We start from the raw sequence: 15,387 nt of genomic DNA on the forward strand, positions 1-15,387 counted from the left end.
ACCAAAAGGGGAGAAAGAACTGTAACAAATAAGGTATCAGTAGCTGAAAGAGTACAAATGGAGTCAAGAGGCTCCTCTGGAGGCCACTCTTAAGCAAGCTTCAGTTCGACATTGTTACCTATCATAACTTGCTGTTCTGGTTTGCTAGCTGCTGGAATGCAGTATACCAGAAACCAGGTGTCTTTTAAAAGGGGGAATTTATTAAGTTGCTGGTTTACAGTTCTAAGGCCATGAAAACATCCCAATTAAAGCGAGTCTATAAAAACGTCCAAATTAAGGCACCAACAAGAGGTTACCTTCACTCAAGAAAGGCCAATGAAATTCGGGGTACTCTCTCATTGTCATGGCAAACACAGTGACGTCTGCTAGTTTCCTCTCCAGGCTTCTTGTTTCATGAAGTTCCCCAAGGGACATTTTTCTTCTCCATTTCCAAAGGCCTCTGGCTGCATGGGCTCTTGTGGTTCTTGTCACTCTGTTGTGGCTCTGCTCTCTTGGAAGTTCAACTTTTCCAAAATGCTTCCTCTTTTAAAGAATTCCAATAAACTAATCAAGACTCATCTGGAAAGGTGGAGCCACATCTCTGTGGAGATAATGCAATCAATTTCCCAGCCTACAATACTGAATGGGGATTAAAGGAAGCTGCCTCCACAAGATTGGATTAGGATTAAGCCGCGGCTTTTCTGGGGGTACATAATCCTTTCAAACCAGCACACTTGCCAAACCCCAACCAAAGCATTCCTGCCAATCCTAAAGAATACCTGGGGCATTATATAAGATTCTACAAAGGTTCCATGCACTAGGGTAACTTTCCAGAAACCTACAACCTCCAGATGGGTCTTTGGACCAGATAAATCCTGAAATGCAGAGGGGCCAGCCTTCCCAGAACTTCAAGTAGTTCCATCCCCAAATTCGATATTATTAACAGTTCCTTCCAACATGAAAAAGTTAAAATGGGCATAGTCCAAATATCCCTGGAAAGAGTGGAAGAAAGATCAGAGGGGATGGTGGAGTTACACAGAGAAGGTAGGGTTTAACAAATGAGTATGAGTGCTGAATCATTATATTCATATTTTTTTAGTCTCAAGTACCTTAGAGCAGATAGAAATAAAAACCTAAAACTGTAGAATTATAACACATACCAAACTTTGAAATCTGTTCTAAAACTGTTACAATGTACTTTGAAATTTATTGCTTTTTTGTACATGTTATTTTTCACAAAAAAAGGAAACAAAAAAAGAGAAGGATGAGCATAACAGAGAAGATAGGATTTACCAAATGAGTATGACTGCTGAATCATTATATTGATATTTCTTTTGGTCTCAAGTACCTTTGAGCAGCTAGAAGAAAAAACAAAAAATTATGGAATTGTAACCCATGTCAAACTTTAAAATCTAGTCTATAGTTACTTGTAAAAATGTACTTGGAGATTTATTGGTTTTTTTAAAAAATATATGCTATATTTTACAATAAAAAAACATTTTAAAAAGCAAATAAATGTACTTGAAAATGTATTTCTTTTTTGTATATTTCACAATAAAAAACATTAAAAATTAAAAAATAATTTTTGAAAAAGTCTCATCAACAATAGGTCTGGACCCACAGAAATGGATTATAAGAACATGACCTTTTCTAGGGTACACACAACTTCAAATTACCACATGAGGTTAAACTCTGTTTTGAGATCTTTTTTTTAATGTAAGCATTTAGAGCTACAAATTTCCCTCTCAGTGCTGTCGAACATAAGTTTTGGCATATTAAGTTTTCCTTTTCATTCAGTTCAAGATATTTCTTATTTCCCTTGAGTTTTCTTCTTTGACCCATTGGTTGTTTAGTTGCATGTTTTTAAATTCCACAGTTCTCCAGTTCTCTCTCTGTTATTGATTTCTGGCTTCATTTCACTGTGGTCAGAGAAGATGCATTTTATTATTTCAATATTTTTAAATATATTGAGACTTGTATTGTAACCTAACATGTGGTTTATCCCAGAAAATGTTCACTGTACACTAGAGAAGACTGTATATTCTGCCGCTATTGAGTGTTAGGTCTACTTGGTTCACAGTATTGTTTAAGTCTTCTATTTCCCTATTGGCCTTCTGTCTAAAAGTTCTATCTATTATTGAAAGTGCTGCATTGAAGTCTCCTATTAATATAGAATAATCTATTTCTCCCTTAAGTCTGTCAAAATTTGCTTCATATATTTAAGAGCTCTGCTGTTATGTTCATGTGTATTTATAATTGTTACAAGTTTTTGTTCAGTTGATCCCCATTTCAATACATAGTGACCTTCTTTGTCCCTGACAACAGGTTTTGGCTTAAACTTTACCAAGTTTTATAGTGTAGTATAGCTACACTAGCTTTCTTTTTATTTTTTTTACATTTACACCAGCTCTCTTTTGATTGTTATTTACGTGGCATATTTTTCCATCCTTTCACTTTCAACCTATTTATATGTTTGAATTTAAGGTGAGTATCTTATAAATGGAATATAGTTGGGCCATGCCTTTTATCCATTCTGTATTCTGCAAATATCTTCCTTTTGACTGGAGAATTTAATCCATTTACATTTAAGGTAACTAATGATAACATAGGGCTTTCTTCTGCCATTTTTCTATTTGGTCTTTGTAAATTTTACACCTTTTCTGTTCCTCAATTCCTCCAGTAATGCCTAGTTTCATTTTTATTTGATTTTTTTGTAGCATATGATTCTGAGCTCTTTCTCATTTCTTTTTGTATAAACTTTTTATATACTTTCTTTGTGGATACCATGAGACTAAAATTTAACATCTTAAATCTACAACAATCACATTTGACTTGATACTAACTTCACTTCAATAGCATACACATACCCTGTTCCTATACCTTTTTGTTCAGCTTGTTATAAATTATATTTATATATTTTATGTCCAAGACCATATGATTCATCATTAATTTTTCTATATTTGCATTTTAGAACCTGAAGAAGTGAAAATGGAGTTACATACCAAAAAATACAATGCAGTAGTATTGGCATTTACAATTACCTATATGATTACCTTAACTGGAGTTCTTTATTTTTCTATGCCACTTCAATCCACTGTCCAGTGTACTTTCCTTTCAGTCTGAAGAACCCCCTTTAGAATTGCTTATAAGTCATGTCTAGTGGTGATGAATTCCCTCAGTATTTGTATATCTGGGAATGCCTTAATCTTGCCTTTATTTTTAAAAATTTTTTTATTGTATAATATAACATATATACAAAGCAAAGAAAGAAAAAAGCAATAGTTTTCAAAGCACTCTTCAACAAGTAGTTACAGGACAGATCCCAGAGTTTGTCATGGGCTACTATATGATCCTCTCAGATTTTTCCTGCTAGCAGCTCCAGAATAAAGGTTTCTTTCATTTTTGAAAGGCAACTTCACTAGATCTAAATTTCTCGGTTGGTAACTATTTTCTTTCAGCACTTCAAATATTTCTTCCCACTGTCTTCTTGCCTTCATGGTTTCTGATGAGGTATCAGCATTTAATTTTATTGTACATACATGTTGCTTTCCTCCTGGAGCTTTTATAACTCTCCCCTTTCTTTGGCATTCAACAGTTTGATTTCTATGTGTCTGGGTGTGGTTTTCTTTGAATTTCTTCTATTTGGGGTCCATTGTGCTTCTTGAATGGGATTATTTATGGCTTTTGTTAGGTTTGGGAAGTTTTCTGCTATTATAACTTTAAATATTCCTTCTACCTTTTTTCTCTCTCTCCTCTCCTTCTGTGATTCCCATAATGCATATATTCATATGCTTGACGGTGTCCCACCAATCTCTTAGGCTCTATTCACTTTTTAAAATTCTTTTCTCTTACTGCTTCTCAGCATGAATTTTTTTTTGGCATGGGCAGGCACCAGGAATCAAATCCGGGTCTCCAGCATGGCAGGTGAGAATTCTGCCTGCTGAACCACCAAGGCCTGCTCAGCATGAATGATTTTTAATTATCTTGTCTTCAAGTTCACTGACTCTTTCTTCTGCCAGTTCCAATATGCTAGTGAAACCATCTAGCGAATTTTCCATTTTGGCTATTGTGAGCTTTGACTGAAGTACTTGGTTCCTTTCTTAATATTTTAACTGTTTGTTATGATCCTCATATTGTTCATTCATTGTTTTCCAGATATCTATTAGTTCTTTCTCTTTGTTTTTCTTTATCTGTTTGATCAGTATGTCCAAAGTCTGGTCCTCCTAGTTTTTGTTTCTGGATTTTCATCTTATTCATTTGGATGGAACATCATTTCCTGTTTCTTTGTCTGTCTTGTAATCTTTTGTTGCATACTGTACATTTTGATATTTTAAAGCATTAATTCTGCAATTTAGCCCGAGTTACTATTACTTGAGTTTGTATCCAGCTGATGATATTACAGAGATTTCCCTGAAAACCAGGAGCTGACAAAAACAACCAAACCAATGGGAGGTGGGGGAAAATCTTTCACAATCTTTGCAAATTGGTGTGCATTGGCGGGCGTCACCTTTGAGGATTTAGCCCTCTTTTATCAAGAAGGTCAGCCAGATGCAAATGTGAAGTGCAGGGTCCTCTCTGTCTTTCCTGAGCCTATTTCTCATCCTGGGCTTGTGCTTGCTCATGGGGCTTAGGAATTCCCCTATGTGTAGGAATTTGAATGCCTCCTCTATTCTCTATTTAATAGACTTTCTCCCCATCTTGGGTGCTCTATTGTTTGACTTAAGGCAGGTAATCCTTTGCTCCAGACTGCTTTGACTTAATTGCTTCATGCACTGCTTTAGTGGTCTGCAAGTGGCTTCTGCCTGCAGGGCAAGTTCGGGAGGGTGAGCCTCCCCAGAGACAAGTTTTCTGGTACAGTCTTTCAGGATGCCACATGACAAAACGGCCCTGGCATACATGAAGCACAGTGTGCACATGAGTGTTACTATGCTTCCTCAGGAACAGGGTCAGGGACACACAATGCGGTGTAGGCTGGCTCCACACTGTGCTGAGGGGCAGGTAGGGGAGGGGCTGGCAAGGGTGTCCTGAGCTTCTCCTACCATTTCTTAGGACTGCAATTTCTTGATTCGGCACTTGTCAGTACCACAACCCTTTAACTGTTTTCTGGAATTTTGAGGAAGAAGGGTCTGCCTATTTTTGCAATTGTTCAAAGTTTCCGTGGGGGACTAGTACCCTGGAGCATCTTACACTGCCATCTTGGTTGACCCTTGATGGTAAGGTTTTGAGGGGGTCCAGGCTTTGTTACTCAAATACTTCTTTCTTTGTTGTTTTTTCATATTGCAATAATGTAAGGCCTGGTTCAAATCTTATGAATTGTGACATGTGTCCTTCTACCATCCCACACTCCCTTTTTTAACCAGTATTGGGAGGTAAAACTGGCTTAAATGGGTAGGTAGGACTAGATGGGAAAGAAGGGCTTTACCTCATATCAGAGAAATCCTGTTTTTACCTGAGCTCTGCCACAATAGATACCTTATCTTGTCTTGCTTGGATTTGTACCAAGGACCCAGGCCGGATCTATGAATGTAGTACAAAGCATTATTTTTACATGATAATTTATGTTGTTTATCACCTGCTTCACATATACAGAATTTCCATAATCATAACTTATGTGATTTGTATCTAGGAGAAGGAAGTAACCATGCCCAAGAAAATTTATAGACAGAAAATTTATAACATACTAGATACAGTCATAAATAGTACAATAACCATTTCATCTGATTATTTTTTTATTTAAACAGTGTTATTCCCATACCATACAATCCATCCTAAATGTATAATCAATGCTCTGGTATAATCACATAGTTATGTATTCCCCACCACAGTCAATACAAAGCATCATGTTTAGTTAATATAACTTTGAGGAGGGATATTGTAATTGTCTTCTAGTATCACATTAATTTTCACCGAATTCTGAATTCCCATTGATAACCTGAAAACTTGGGAAGTTTGAGATAGCTCTCCCTTTATCCTCTTCCCTATGTGACCTAATTTACACAACAGAATAGGAAACAGCAGTGGACTGGTAGCCAAATGGACTAGGCTCTCATAGCTTTGCTTCCTATTAGTCTCCAGAGATCTCAGGTGAGTTATTTAATCTCTTTGAGATTAGTTTCCTCATCTGTACAAAGGTGTACAACATCCCGTTTCAAAGTTATTACATTTTGAAAAGTATAAAATCAACATGTAAATAGGCCAACATTTTTCACAGTATTATTAATAATCGTTATTATTAAGTTGCATTTCTAAGTATAAAAGATAAAGCATATAGTATAGTAGTGCTTAGGGTTGGAAAGAATACAGGGAATTTGGGTCAGAAAGATTAAGGAACAGAAAAATAAATCCATTGGTAATTACAAAAGGATAAGACAAAGGGAAATTTGGAATCTTAACAGGTCATTACAAACTGTCTAATTATTTTTCTAATTATATCACACATTGTAAAACTTGATGTAACAGACGTGTTGTTTTTGTTTGTTTTGTTTTGCCTTGTAACCTGCTGTCTCCTGGCAAGAGCAATTTCATTCCTTTGGAGGGCTGCATTTCTCCAACTCCATGGCTTTTTGGTAGGCTGTGAACTATGTTACTCTGTTCACTGGACTAGGGTTGGGCATGCCCAGGCGCTGGCAGGTAACTCAATGCAGGCCAGTCAGAATCCTTCCTTGACATTGCTCATGCACATACGGATAAAGACTATCTGCTTTCTCTGGAGTCCTCAGGTGGGGCTTTAACAATATGGAAGTCACTTGAATGTGCTATAGTCAACTACCCTTCATTCCGCCTTTCTTGCTGAATAGAAGTACTGATTTGGGCACAAATATTTTTTAAGGGGTATGAATCCAATTTTCTCTACACTTTCAAAATTTTTTCTAAGCACTGCTTGTGTTTAGTAGACAATGAAGTCAACAAGTAGCTCAGAACTATTAAAAGAGTCCTGGGATGTTCTGAAAGAACACTAGAACTAGCAGTAAAACAAAATCTTACATGCCTTCATACTACAAAACAAAAGTGGCATTTCTGGTACCTAAATTACTTACTTTATTGATATCATTAAGTATCTAGTCAGTGTTCAAAATTTCCAAACTTTTTGTAAAATCTTGTTGTAGTAGTTGTTTAAATCAGGATTAAATGATGGAACAAAAAATTTAACTGGTATTATCAAGCACATATGGCTGGTTACAGTTTTTTTTTTTTTTTTTTGCATGGGCATGGCAGGGAGAACGGCTGGTTACATTTTAATTCTCTTCAAAATAGATACTTCTCTGTTACTGTAACACATTCCCTGAGCAATAGATTTTAGTGATTAATTCAAGGTCTCTTCAAATGCCTTGAAAACATCAGATGAAGTTCTGGTAATGAAATTATGGAGTAAATAAACAGCAGGGATAATTTGAAGTTTGTGTTGAACATCAGAACCCAAAAGGGAGCAGTGACAAGGAAACACTTTTACGCTGATTTTGCAGACTTTGAGGTCTCATTACCTTTAACTGTTTGGCTTTGTTTCCCAATACCAAATAAAGTACTGAAAATTTATGATAAGGTAAATGTATTTAAAAATTTATTAAATATATTCTGCTCATGAAAAATATTATCTGTAGCTTTACTTACAGCTAACGTCTTTTTCTTTTTCAAAATGCTCTTCTTTCTTAAATACAATCAAGGACTGAGCAAGCAATGTGATATTATCCTTTATGGGCATAAATGAATACATATATTTTGCTTGATTCAAATATGAAAGGATTAAAAAATTATTACAGCTCCCAACTTTCATCTCCCAGAAAGGAGGTGACAAGGAGTGAGTTATTAGTGAACTTTAGCCATGCATAATCTCTATACATCTCATCAAATAAAGGAGCAATATAAGCGATCAATATATTTGTAAAGCAAGCTTAACATTGCGACAAGTTCTCTAACATCCTTCCCCCATCCAACCTTAGTCCTAATTAGAAATTCTGGGGCTAATACTGACTCCAGCCAGAGTAACTTAACATTTACTTATTTCATTATTTCAGATCTTCACAGAATATTGGGTACAAACCCATGTATAATTTTTTTAGTTGCATACTCATTATTCTGACTTTATCAAGTTAAGATCCTGAAAAGTTAAAAAAAAAAAAATTATTTCATGAGCATCCACTTTGCTTAGGTACCCCCAAAGGTTTAAAAACAGCTGCCTTTGGGTTGGGCCATTTTTACAGCACCCTCCCTTCCCCCATCTCTGCTCCCCATATCAGGACTGGGTAAGTGCCCATGTTCTGATTTGGGACTAAAACTCATGATCTTCTGGCTCAGGTTCTGTGAACTGAGTCATTCTGGCACGGAGAATATTCCGTGACTCAGCAGCCCTGAAAAGGAGGATGTCTGAATCCAGATAATTTCGAGTCTTTTAAAGGCAAGCTGGGGAACACAAACAACACAGTGGAATAATTTCGCAGTAGGTCTGGCGTACCCAGGGGAGAAATGTCATTCCATTCCCAGCCTTTTCACTTCCTTCCCTGCCCCAGTAAAACCACTGGTTACACTTTAATTTAGCTGCAGGAAATCAGTTCATAAAACTCATTTTGATGCCGCGAGGAGGCCCGTAATTCTCCCGGTACTGTGTCAGGCCGCCGCGCACCGGCACCCCGGGACCTCTCCTCGGAGAGGGCTGCATGGGGGTCCCGCGCTGCAAGGCATTCCCGGTCCGGGCTGAGGGTCGCGCGGGCAGGCCCCACTCTCGGGTCCCAGTCCCGGAGCCCAGGCCCAGTGGGGCGGAAGGACAGACACCTGGCGGACGCGGACCCGCGCTGCCGCGGCTCACGGTGGCGCGGCACCCAAGTGCTGACCTTGAGAGACCCCACCGCCTCTGGCGTCGTCCCTTTAAGACCCCCTTCCCTGTCTCCTCCGCCCACCCCGATTCTTCCCGGGACGCGGAACCCCCGGACCCCGGCGTCCCACCCGCGCGCGGCGCTCGCCCTCCGCAGCCTCCCCTAGCCTCCCGGCATGCAACGCCCCGCGCCCCTCCCTCCCTCCCCCTCCCTCCACTCCTCCCTTCCCCCTCCCGCTCCCCGCCCACCCCTCGCGCCCCTCGCAGCCCTTCCTCCGCCGGTCGCGCGCCTCGGGCCCGAGCGCTGGACGCCCCTGGCCCCGCCGCCTCCGCGAGTCTCAGGGGCCAACGCTCAGTCCCTGGCGCGCGGAGGGCGGGGGAGCAGCCACGGGGGCCGAGGTTGCTGCAGAGAGGAGGCCGGGGTTGGGCCTTCTCTTCGGCCAGACCCCACCCCACCCTACCGTCCCCACCCCCTCCTCCTTCCTCCCCGGGAGCGCGCTCTCGGGCACGCGCAAGGAAGTCGGGGGTCGGCGCAGAGTGCGGGCTCCGTGCCGGGTGGGTGAGGGAGGCGAGGAGGTGGCGCGCACGGTAGTGGTTAGGGAGCTGCACGGTCCTCGCCCAGGGCGCCCACCGGCCGGCCTCTCCGGCGTGAGCTGCCGCCGCTGCCCGCCCCGAGAGTCCCGCCCCGAGACTCGGAGTTCTGCGCCTCCGGGGGACGCCGCTGGGCTAGAGGAACGCGCCCACGCCCTTGCCTTTGCCGCGGCCAGACGCGCGGGTGGCGGGATGAGGGGCAGCGAGCTGGTCGCGCCGGCACTGCGGCCCCGGGGGCGGCTCTGGCCGGTGTTGGCCGTGCTGGCCGCCGCCGCGGCAGGCTGCGCCCGGGCAGCCATGGACGAGTGTGCAGACGAGGGCGAGCGGCCGCAGCGGTGTATGCCGGAGTTCGTCAACGCCGCCTTCAACGTGACCGTGGTGGCCACCAACACGTGCGGGACTCCGCCCGAGGAGTACTGTGTACAGACCGGGGTGACCGGGGTCACCAAGTCCTGTCACCTGTGCGACGCCGGGCAGCCCCACCTGCAGCACGGGGCCGCCTTCCTGACCGACTACAACAACCAGGCCGACACCACCTGGTGGCAAAGCCAGACCATGCTGGCCGGGGTGCAGTACCCCAGCTCCATCAACCTCACGTTGCACCTGGGTAAGCGGTGACATCCCTGTCCCCAAATCCTGCTCGCTAGCAGCCCGGCTCCCGGGCCTCCTGCGTGCCCTGGCCCAGCCTGCGGGGCACAAGCAGCAGGAATTCCCGTCTCCAACTTGTAAAGTAGATCTAACTCCTAACGCCGTGAATGCCGAGATGCTTCTTGTTAGCGTCTGTTTGCTTTCCTATTTTTTCCCCCCTCACTTAACGGGATTCTCTCTCCCTCGATTATTCACTGTTTCAACTGTTAGGCTTTTTAGTTTCTCTTTTCTGCAGCGTTAACCAGAAACTTGCATCCTTTCCCTTCACTCCTTGCAGGGCGATCACCTCACATTCTTGGATCAGAGACCAGAAGATCCACACATGAAATACCTGTGCCCTTAAAATCTTTAGATGTTTTTCCCGAGTTGTGATTGTTGCTTCCTCTTTTGAACGGCTCAAGAGGAAAGGGTCTAAGTGAAGGAAATTTGAGGGAATCAGATTCTTGTACTGCCTGTTTTGCTTATACATAATTAAAATAGAAATGTACTTTTAAAGTTTCTGTTCTTCATGAGAGCTGTTCAGTCTTAATTAGGTGCCACAAAGCTATTTCACCTCTAATTCTGGTACAGAGAAAACAAGGAAGTGTCTGCACTCAGTGTAATTGCTGGGCACAGTTTTGTCCCTGGGTTAAAAGGCTCTTCTTCCTTTTGCTTTGATTCAAAGCGAGTGTAGAAACATATAAGTGACCTTTTGAAAGTCAGGAAAAGGATGTATAGAAAACCTCATTGCAGGGAGGAGGATAACGATGGGCATGTTAATCCTAGAGTATTAAAAATCATGTTTGATATTTGTAAGTTGAAATAAACAAGAGGAAAGATTCATTAATATGTTTAACATTAATATGTTTAACAGAGCAGCATATGTGGGAGAAATTTGCATTTGTTTGCAAGAGCTTGGGTCCCTATTGCATTGGGAGACTTCATTTTGCCAGTAGCTAGAACTGATGAACTTCCAGAAAGAACAGAATGCCCCTAAGCCATTCTTCTGTCAAAGCAGGGTAATTCTGTAAGTCTAATAACATTATCTGGGGACTTTTGAAAGGAACGTTTTGTAGCAAATGGTTCTTTTGATCATGGTTTTGTATTTTTCTTTTCTCTGCTTTCTGATACGCTACGTTATATATATATATACCAAGCACACCAAGAGTCCAAAGAATATGACTTGCAAAAAAATTGCTGTGAAAGTGAAGTTAAATTACTGTGTGGAATAATTATTAGAATACCAGTAATCAGCACCTTTGAAGTAATACCATTTTATTTGTAAATGAATCATTAGGCAGATGAAACTTTTTGAAAATACATTCATAAAACAAAACTCTGAGACACCTGTTTTTCAGAGATGGAAAAGTAAGCCATATTGAGTTTTTTTCTCCCCAAAAATATTGAAAATGTATAGAACCAGTAGTATCTTGGGTCAGGTCCTTTCTAAGCATATTGTAAGAGAAGGATTGTCCTTAGACCTTGTGGTTGTTGATGCTTTTTTAGCTATTTTCTCCTATGTTGTTTTTTCCACACTTGGCCAAAACTGTTTTTAAAAGTTGTATTCAACTGTTTTAGTTAAAAATTTAAAGGTATTCAATTGTGAATACCTTTAAAATCTTATTTTGTCCATTTTCAAATATTAGCATTTTCAAAGAAGAGGCATTGCTTTGATGTCTCAAAGTGCTTGAGATTCAAGTGAAATTTTCTGAACAAGAATTCTTACTTAGGTGAAGGGGAGCTCTCAGTCTCTGCTTTTCCAGTCTTCTGTAAGCACCATGTAGCTAAAGGTCATTTTAGTTGATTACAGAGGGAAATAGATTACTCAGTGATTGCTTCTGTGTTGCAAAGATGATGTGGTAGGATGAGATGGTATCAGCTAAGATAGGTTGCTACCTATTGGGAGGCAGCTATATTAACTTTCAGACATGGTGATTAAAAGGTCAAAGAGATCTTAAGAGTTCATCTAGTTGGAACCTTAACATGATTTTTTTTTAACCCTCAAAATGTAGCATGCTCGGAATTGCTTTTGCTGAAGAATTGCTCAGTTTTTAGTAACATTCTTGGTAAATGAAGTTCATGAAATTCGGGTTTTAAAACTCCTAAGTTTAAAAAAAAGTTATTTAAAATATTTCCATCCATGTTTTGTGATGAACTGTAAAAACATTTACTCTAAGCTTTTTTGGTTAGGTGATTTCTAAAAACTTAACTAGGACTTACTGTACTTGTTCTTGGATCAGAAATGATGTCCTGAAGGAAATTGTGTTTGTGGGTGAAGGATGGGGGAGGGAGATTGGTGTGTAGTGGGGTTGATATGTCCCTCTCTCCCTCCCCCCTTTTTTAATGACAAAGATATACTCTAAAGGTATGTTGTGATCAATAATTTATGGCAAATAGGCAGGGCTTTTTGTATCAGTTTGTATAATGATGTTCAGCATATTCAGTCCATAACTCCATTTATTCCCTTGGCTCTGACTAAATAAATACTTCCCACAAATTCAAGTACCATGACTGTTCGTGCATCTATTAAATCTCCTGTCCAGTTCAAATTTCACATACCCTTAAATAAGTGATGCATATTGTGCTTTGCCCTTAGAGAGCTTGTGAAACTTGAAGTGAGCCAGTGTGAAAGAATGAGTTCTGGTCACTACTTTTCTAGCCTTTCTTTTTTGTTGGGCTGGGGGTGGGGGATAGCTTAAAACAAAAGAAATTTATTCTCACAATTTTGGAGTCCACACATCTGAAACCAAGGTTTTGGCACGGCCAACGATCTCTCTGAAGACTCTAGAGAAAAATCCTTACCTCTTCCAGCTCCTGGTAACTCCTGGCTTCCTTTTGCTTGTGGCTGCATAACTCAAATCTCTCCTATCTTCACATGTCCTTCTTTGTGTCTCTGTGACCCCTTCTACCTCTCATAAGGACATCTAACTTTCCTTTTGATTTTGAAGTTTGAAACAGTATATTTTAAGATAAGCAAAATCAGATCACACTTAAGAATGCACAGGAAACATACGTGTTTTGGCACTGATCACTAGTCACAACTGTAATTATAAAAGTAAAACATGACAAGCAACCAGTAAGTATAATAAATGTTTCATCTGCAGTTGCTAAGTTCCATGCCCTAGAGAACACCGTTCGCAATACCTTGTGTGTCTTTCCAAAAAGTTTTCATGCATATATAAAATTAGGTGATCCTTTTAACTGGGATCTTTTTTAGGATTGGAACACAACATATTTTAGCAGCTGGCAAGTGCAAATTAGATTATTGTAACATTATCATCACTTGTAGTACAAAAGCCATGAAAATTAGCATAAATTGTGAACGCAGCCATTATTTAAGCTACATAAATAGTAATTCGCTGTGTACGTGTATTCTGTCACTGGATATAATGAATTAAAGTTGCTCTAGGATCCAGACCTGCACTTTCTGCCCGTTGTGGAAAGAACTCCAGTCTGGTTACCATTTTCTAAAAAGAATTCTCTTTTATTTTGCCTTCGGCTTCTGGATCTTCACTTCCAATTTCTGTATGAATTATTCAGCTGTTTAAAAATTTTGCTTTTGTGTTTTCAGTCATAAGTCTTTTCAGTAGCAGTGGGGTAGCTGTTAGTAAGATTGTTATTGGGGATTTGCCTTTTATTAAACAGCCCCTTTTATTAATGCAATAATTGTGGATGGCGACTACGCAGACAAGGTCTTGATTTTGGAGGAAGGTAGATTTCCCTCTTTCAAAAAGCTGATTAGTTACTGGTGCCTGCCCATGCCAAAACAACAACAACAAAAACCCAAGAAAAACTGATTAGATTAAGAAAGAGAGCACCACTATAAAGCCAACTTAATCAAAGTTTATGGACCATCTAAAATTAACACCAAGACCAGATTAATTTCCAAGCTCCTCATAAACTTTAGGAACAAATAGTGAATAAATAATGCTTCTTTTAAAGCTGCGTATCTGTCCTTTTTTTTGTCTGTATCAGAATAATTGATATATAAGGATATTGCATTTTATTCCTTTTAGTCCTCTGATGACTATGTATTTAACAGGCAGCAAACAGCATTATTTCCCCCCAGGAAAATCTTTGCAAGTTAGGTTCTATGTCAGGGAATGGCTCATTCTGGTGACTTCACTGTGGTATTTGTATACCCTGAGGGGACACTATTTTAGTTTGTCTCACGAAGGTTTGACTTAACATTTTGCAGGTTTCAACTTGAGAAGTTAAGAAACTTTTCTTTACTAGGGGTTGTTGAACACAGTTTATAACTTCTATTGGCTGTTGTATAATTCACTGGTTTTTCTGTAACTATCTTCTCCATTTTTCTCAGGCCTTCAGAAAAAATATTTACGTGTTAGGGAAGAAATTGGGTCTATAAGACTTCTCTCCTATCAAGTTGTCACTGTCCACATTCATGAGGTGGATAAAGTTTAATTATTTCAATTGTAAATCCTTTTAGGATGTTCGGTGTACCTTTTGCTATGTACTCCTTTCCCCCATGCATGCATTCTCATGTTACTGCCAAATGGGGTCTGTAGCTAAATCTCCATGTACTTGATAGAAAGTCATAGGAGATTTAATGTCCTGTCTTCATAAACTAATGCTGTATTAGGTAGAATTTGCATACTCAATTGAGTGCCATTACAGTAATAAATCAAGAGCGTCTTCATCATATTTTGCAGATTATAAAGCCTCTAGTTTATCACTGATGAGATTTTTCACAGTTTAGCAAGGGCAGAGACACTTTACAGATGAGAATCTTGGTTGTCATTTGCCAGAAGTTATGGAAGTGGGTTTTACCTCCTCATCTAGTGTACTAGGTGCTACAGCTCTTAGCGTCTCTAACAAATCTGTCTCTCAAAAAATAAAAAAGAAGACTAGTTTATTATTCTAGGACAACTTTACAATAAAAGTGGATGCACACAAATTCAGAGAACTTGGTTTTCTTTTTTTCCTACTTTTCACTTTTGCTCTGGCTTTCATGCTCTATGTGAAAGGATCTATTTTAATTTCGAGGTTTCATTTTCTGTTTGTAAATTAAAAAGTTCTAAATGTGTATTTCTCAAGTCCTAAAGACTTGGTCGTGTTCAGTTTGGGATATTTAGGGGCTATGCCCAAAGCTAAATTCATTCTTCATTCTTTGACCCAAATCAAAGTTGTTTTTGTATTTCCCGTCTCACTGGCACTACAGACTAACACTGAAGTGTGTAACCATTAACCATTTTCCCCCATCTCACCTTAAAGATAACAGTGCCTGCTAGGTCTCATCAGTGAAGAGTGCTATGTATAGCAAGCAGATGGCGTCTGCTGCCATGAGGCATGTCGGTTGTAAGCAGGCTAAAGCTACCCCCTACTTTCTCACCATTCTCACAACAAATCTGCCCAAGACTACG

At 40.1% G+C, this 15,387-nt stretch overlaps 1 protein-coding gene and 1 pseudogene across 1 annotated transcript in view; both read left to right on the plus strand.

Annotated features, from left to right (window-relative positions):
• The window catches only part of LOC143680212 (transcription factor Dp-1 pseudogene), a 43,168-nt pseudogene extending 34,216 nt beyond the window's left edge, over positions 1-8,952 (plus strand).
• Positions 8,953-9,553: 601 nt separating this feature from the next.
• Positions 9,554-15,387, plus strand: part of LAMC1 (laminin subunit gamma 1) — a 110,135-nt gene continuing 104,301 nt past the window's right edge. The window contains exon 1 of the mRNA XM_077157198.1: positions 9,554-9,983. Coding sequence (XP_077013313.1) covers positions 9,569-9,983 — 415 coding nt within the window. The 5' untranslated portion in view covers positions 9,554-9,568. The remainder of the gene's footprint in view (positions 9,984-15,387) is intronic.

This window comes from Tamandua tetradactyla, chromosome 4, assembly GCF_023851605.1.
Source record: "Tamandua tetradactyla isolate mTamTet1 chromosome 4, mTamTet1.pri, whole genome shotgun sequence".
Taxonomy (NCBI): Eukaryota; Metazoa; Chordata; class Mammalia; order Pilosa; family Myrmecophagidae; genus Tamandua; species Tamandua tetradactyla.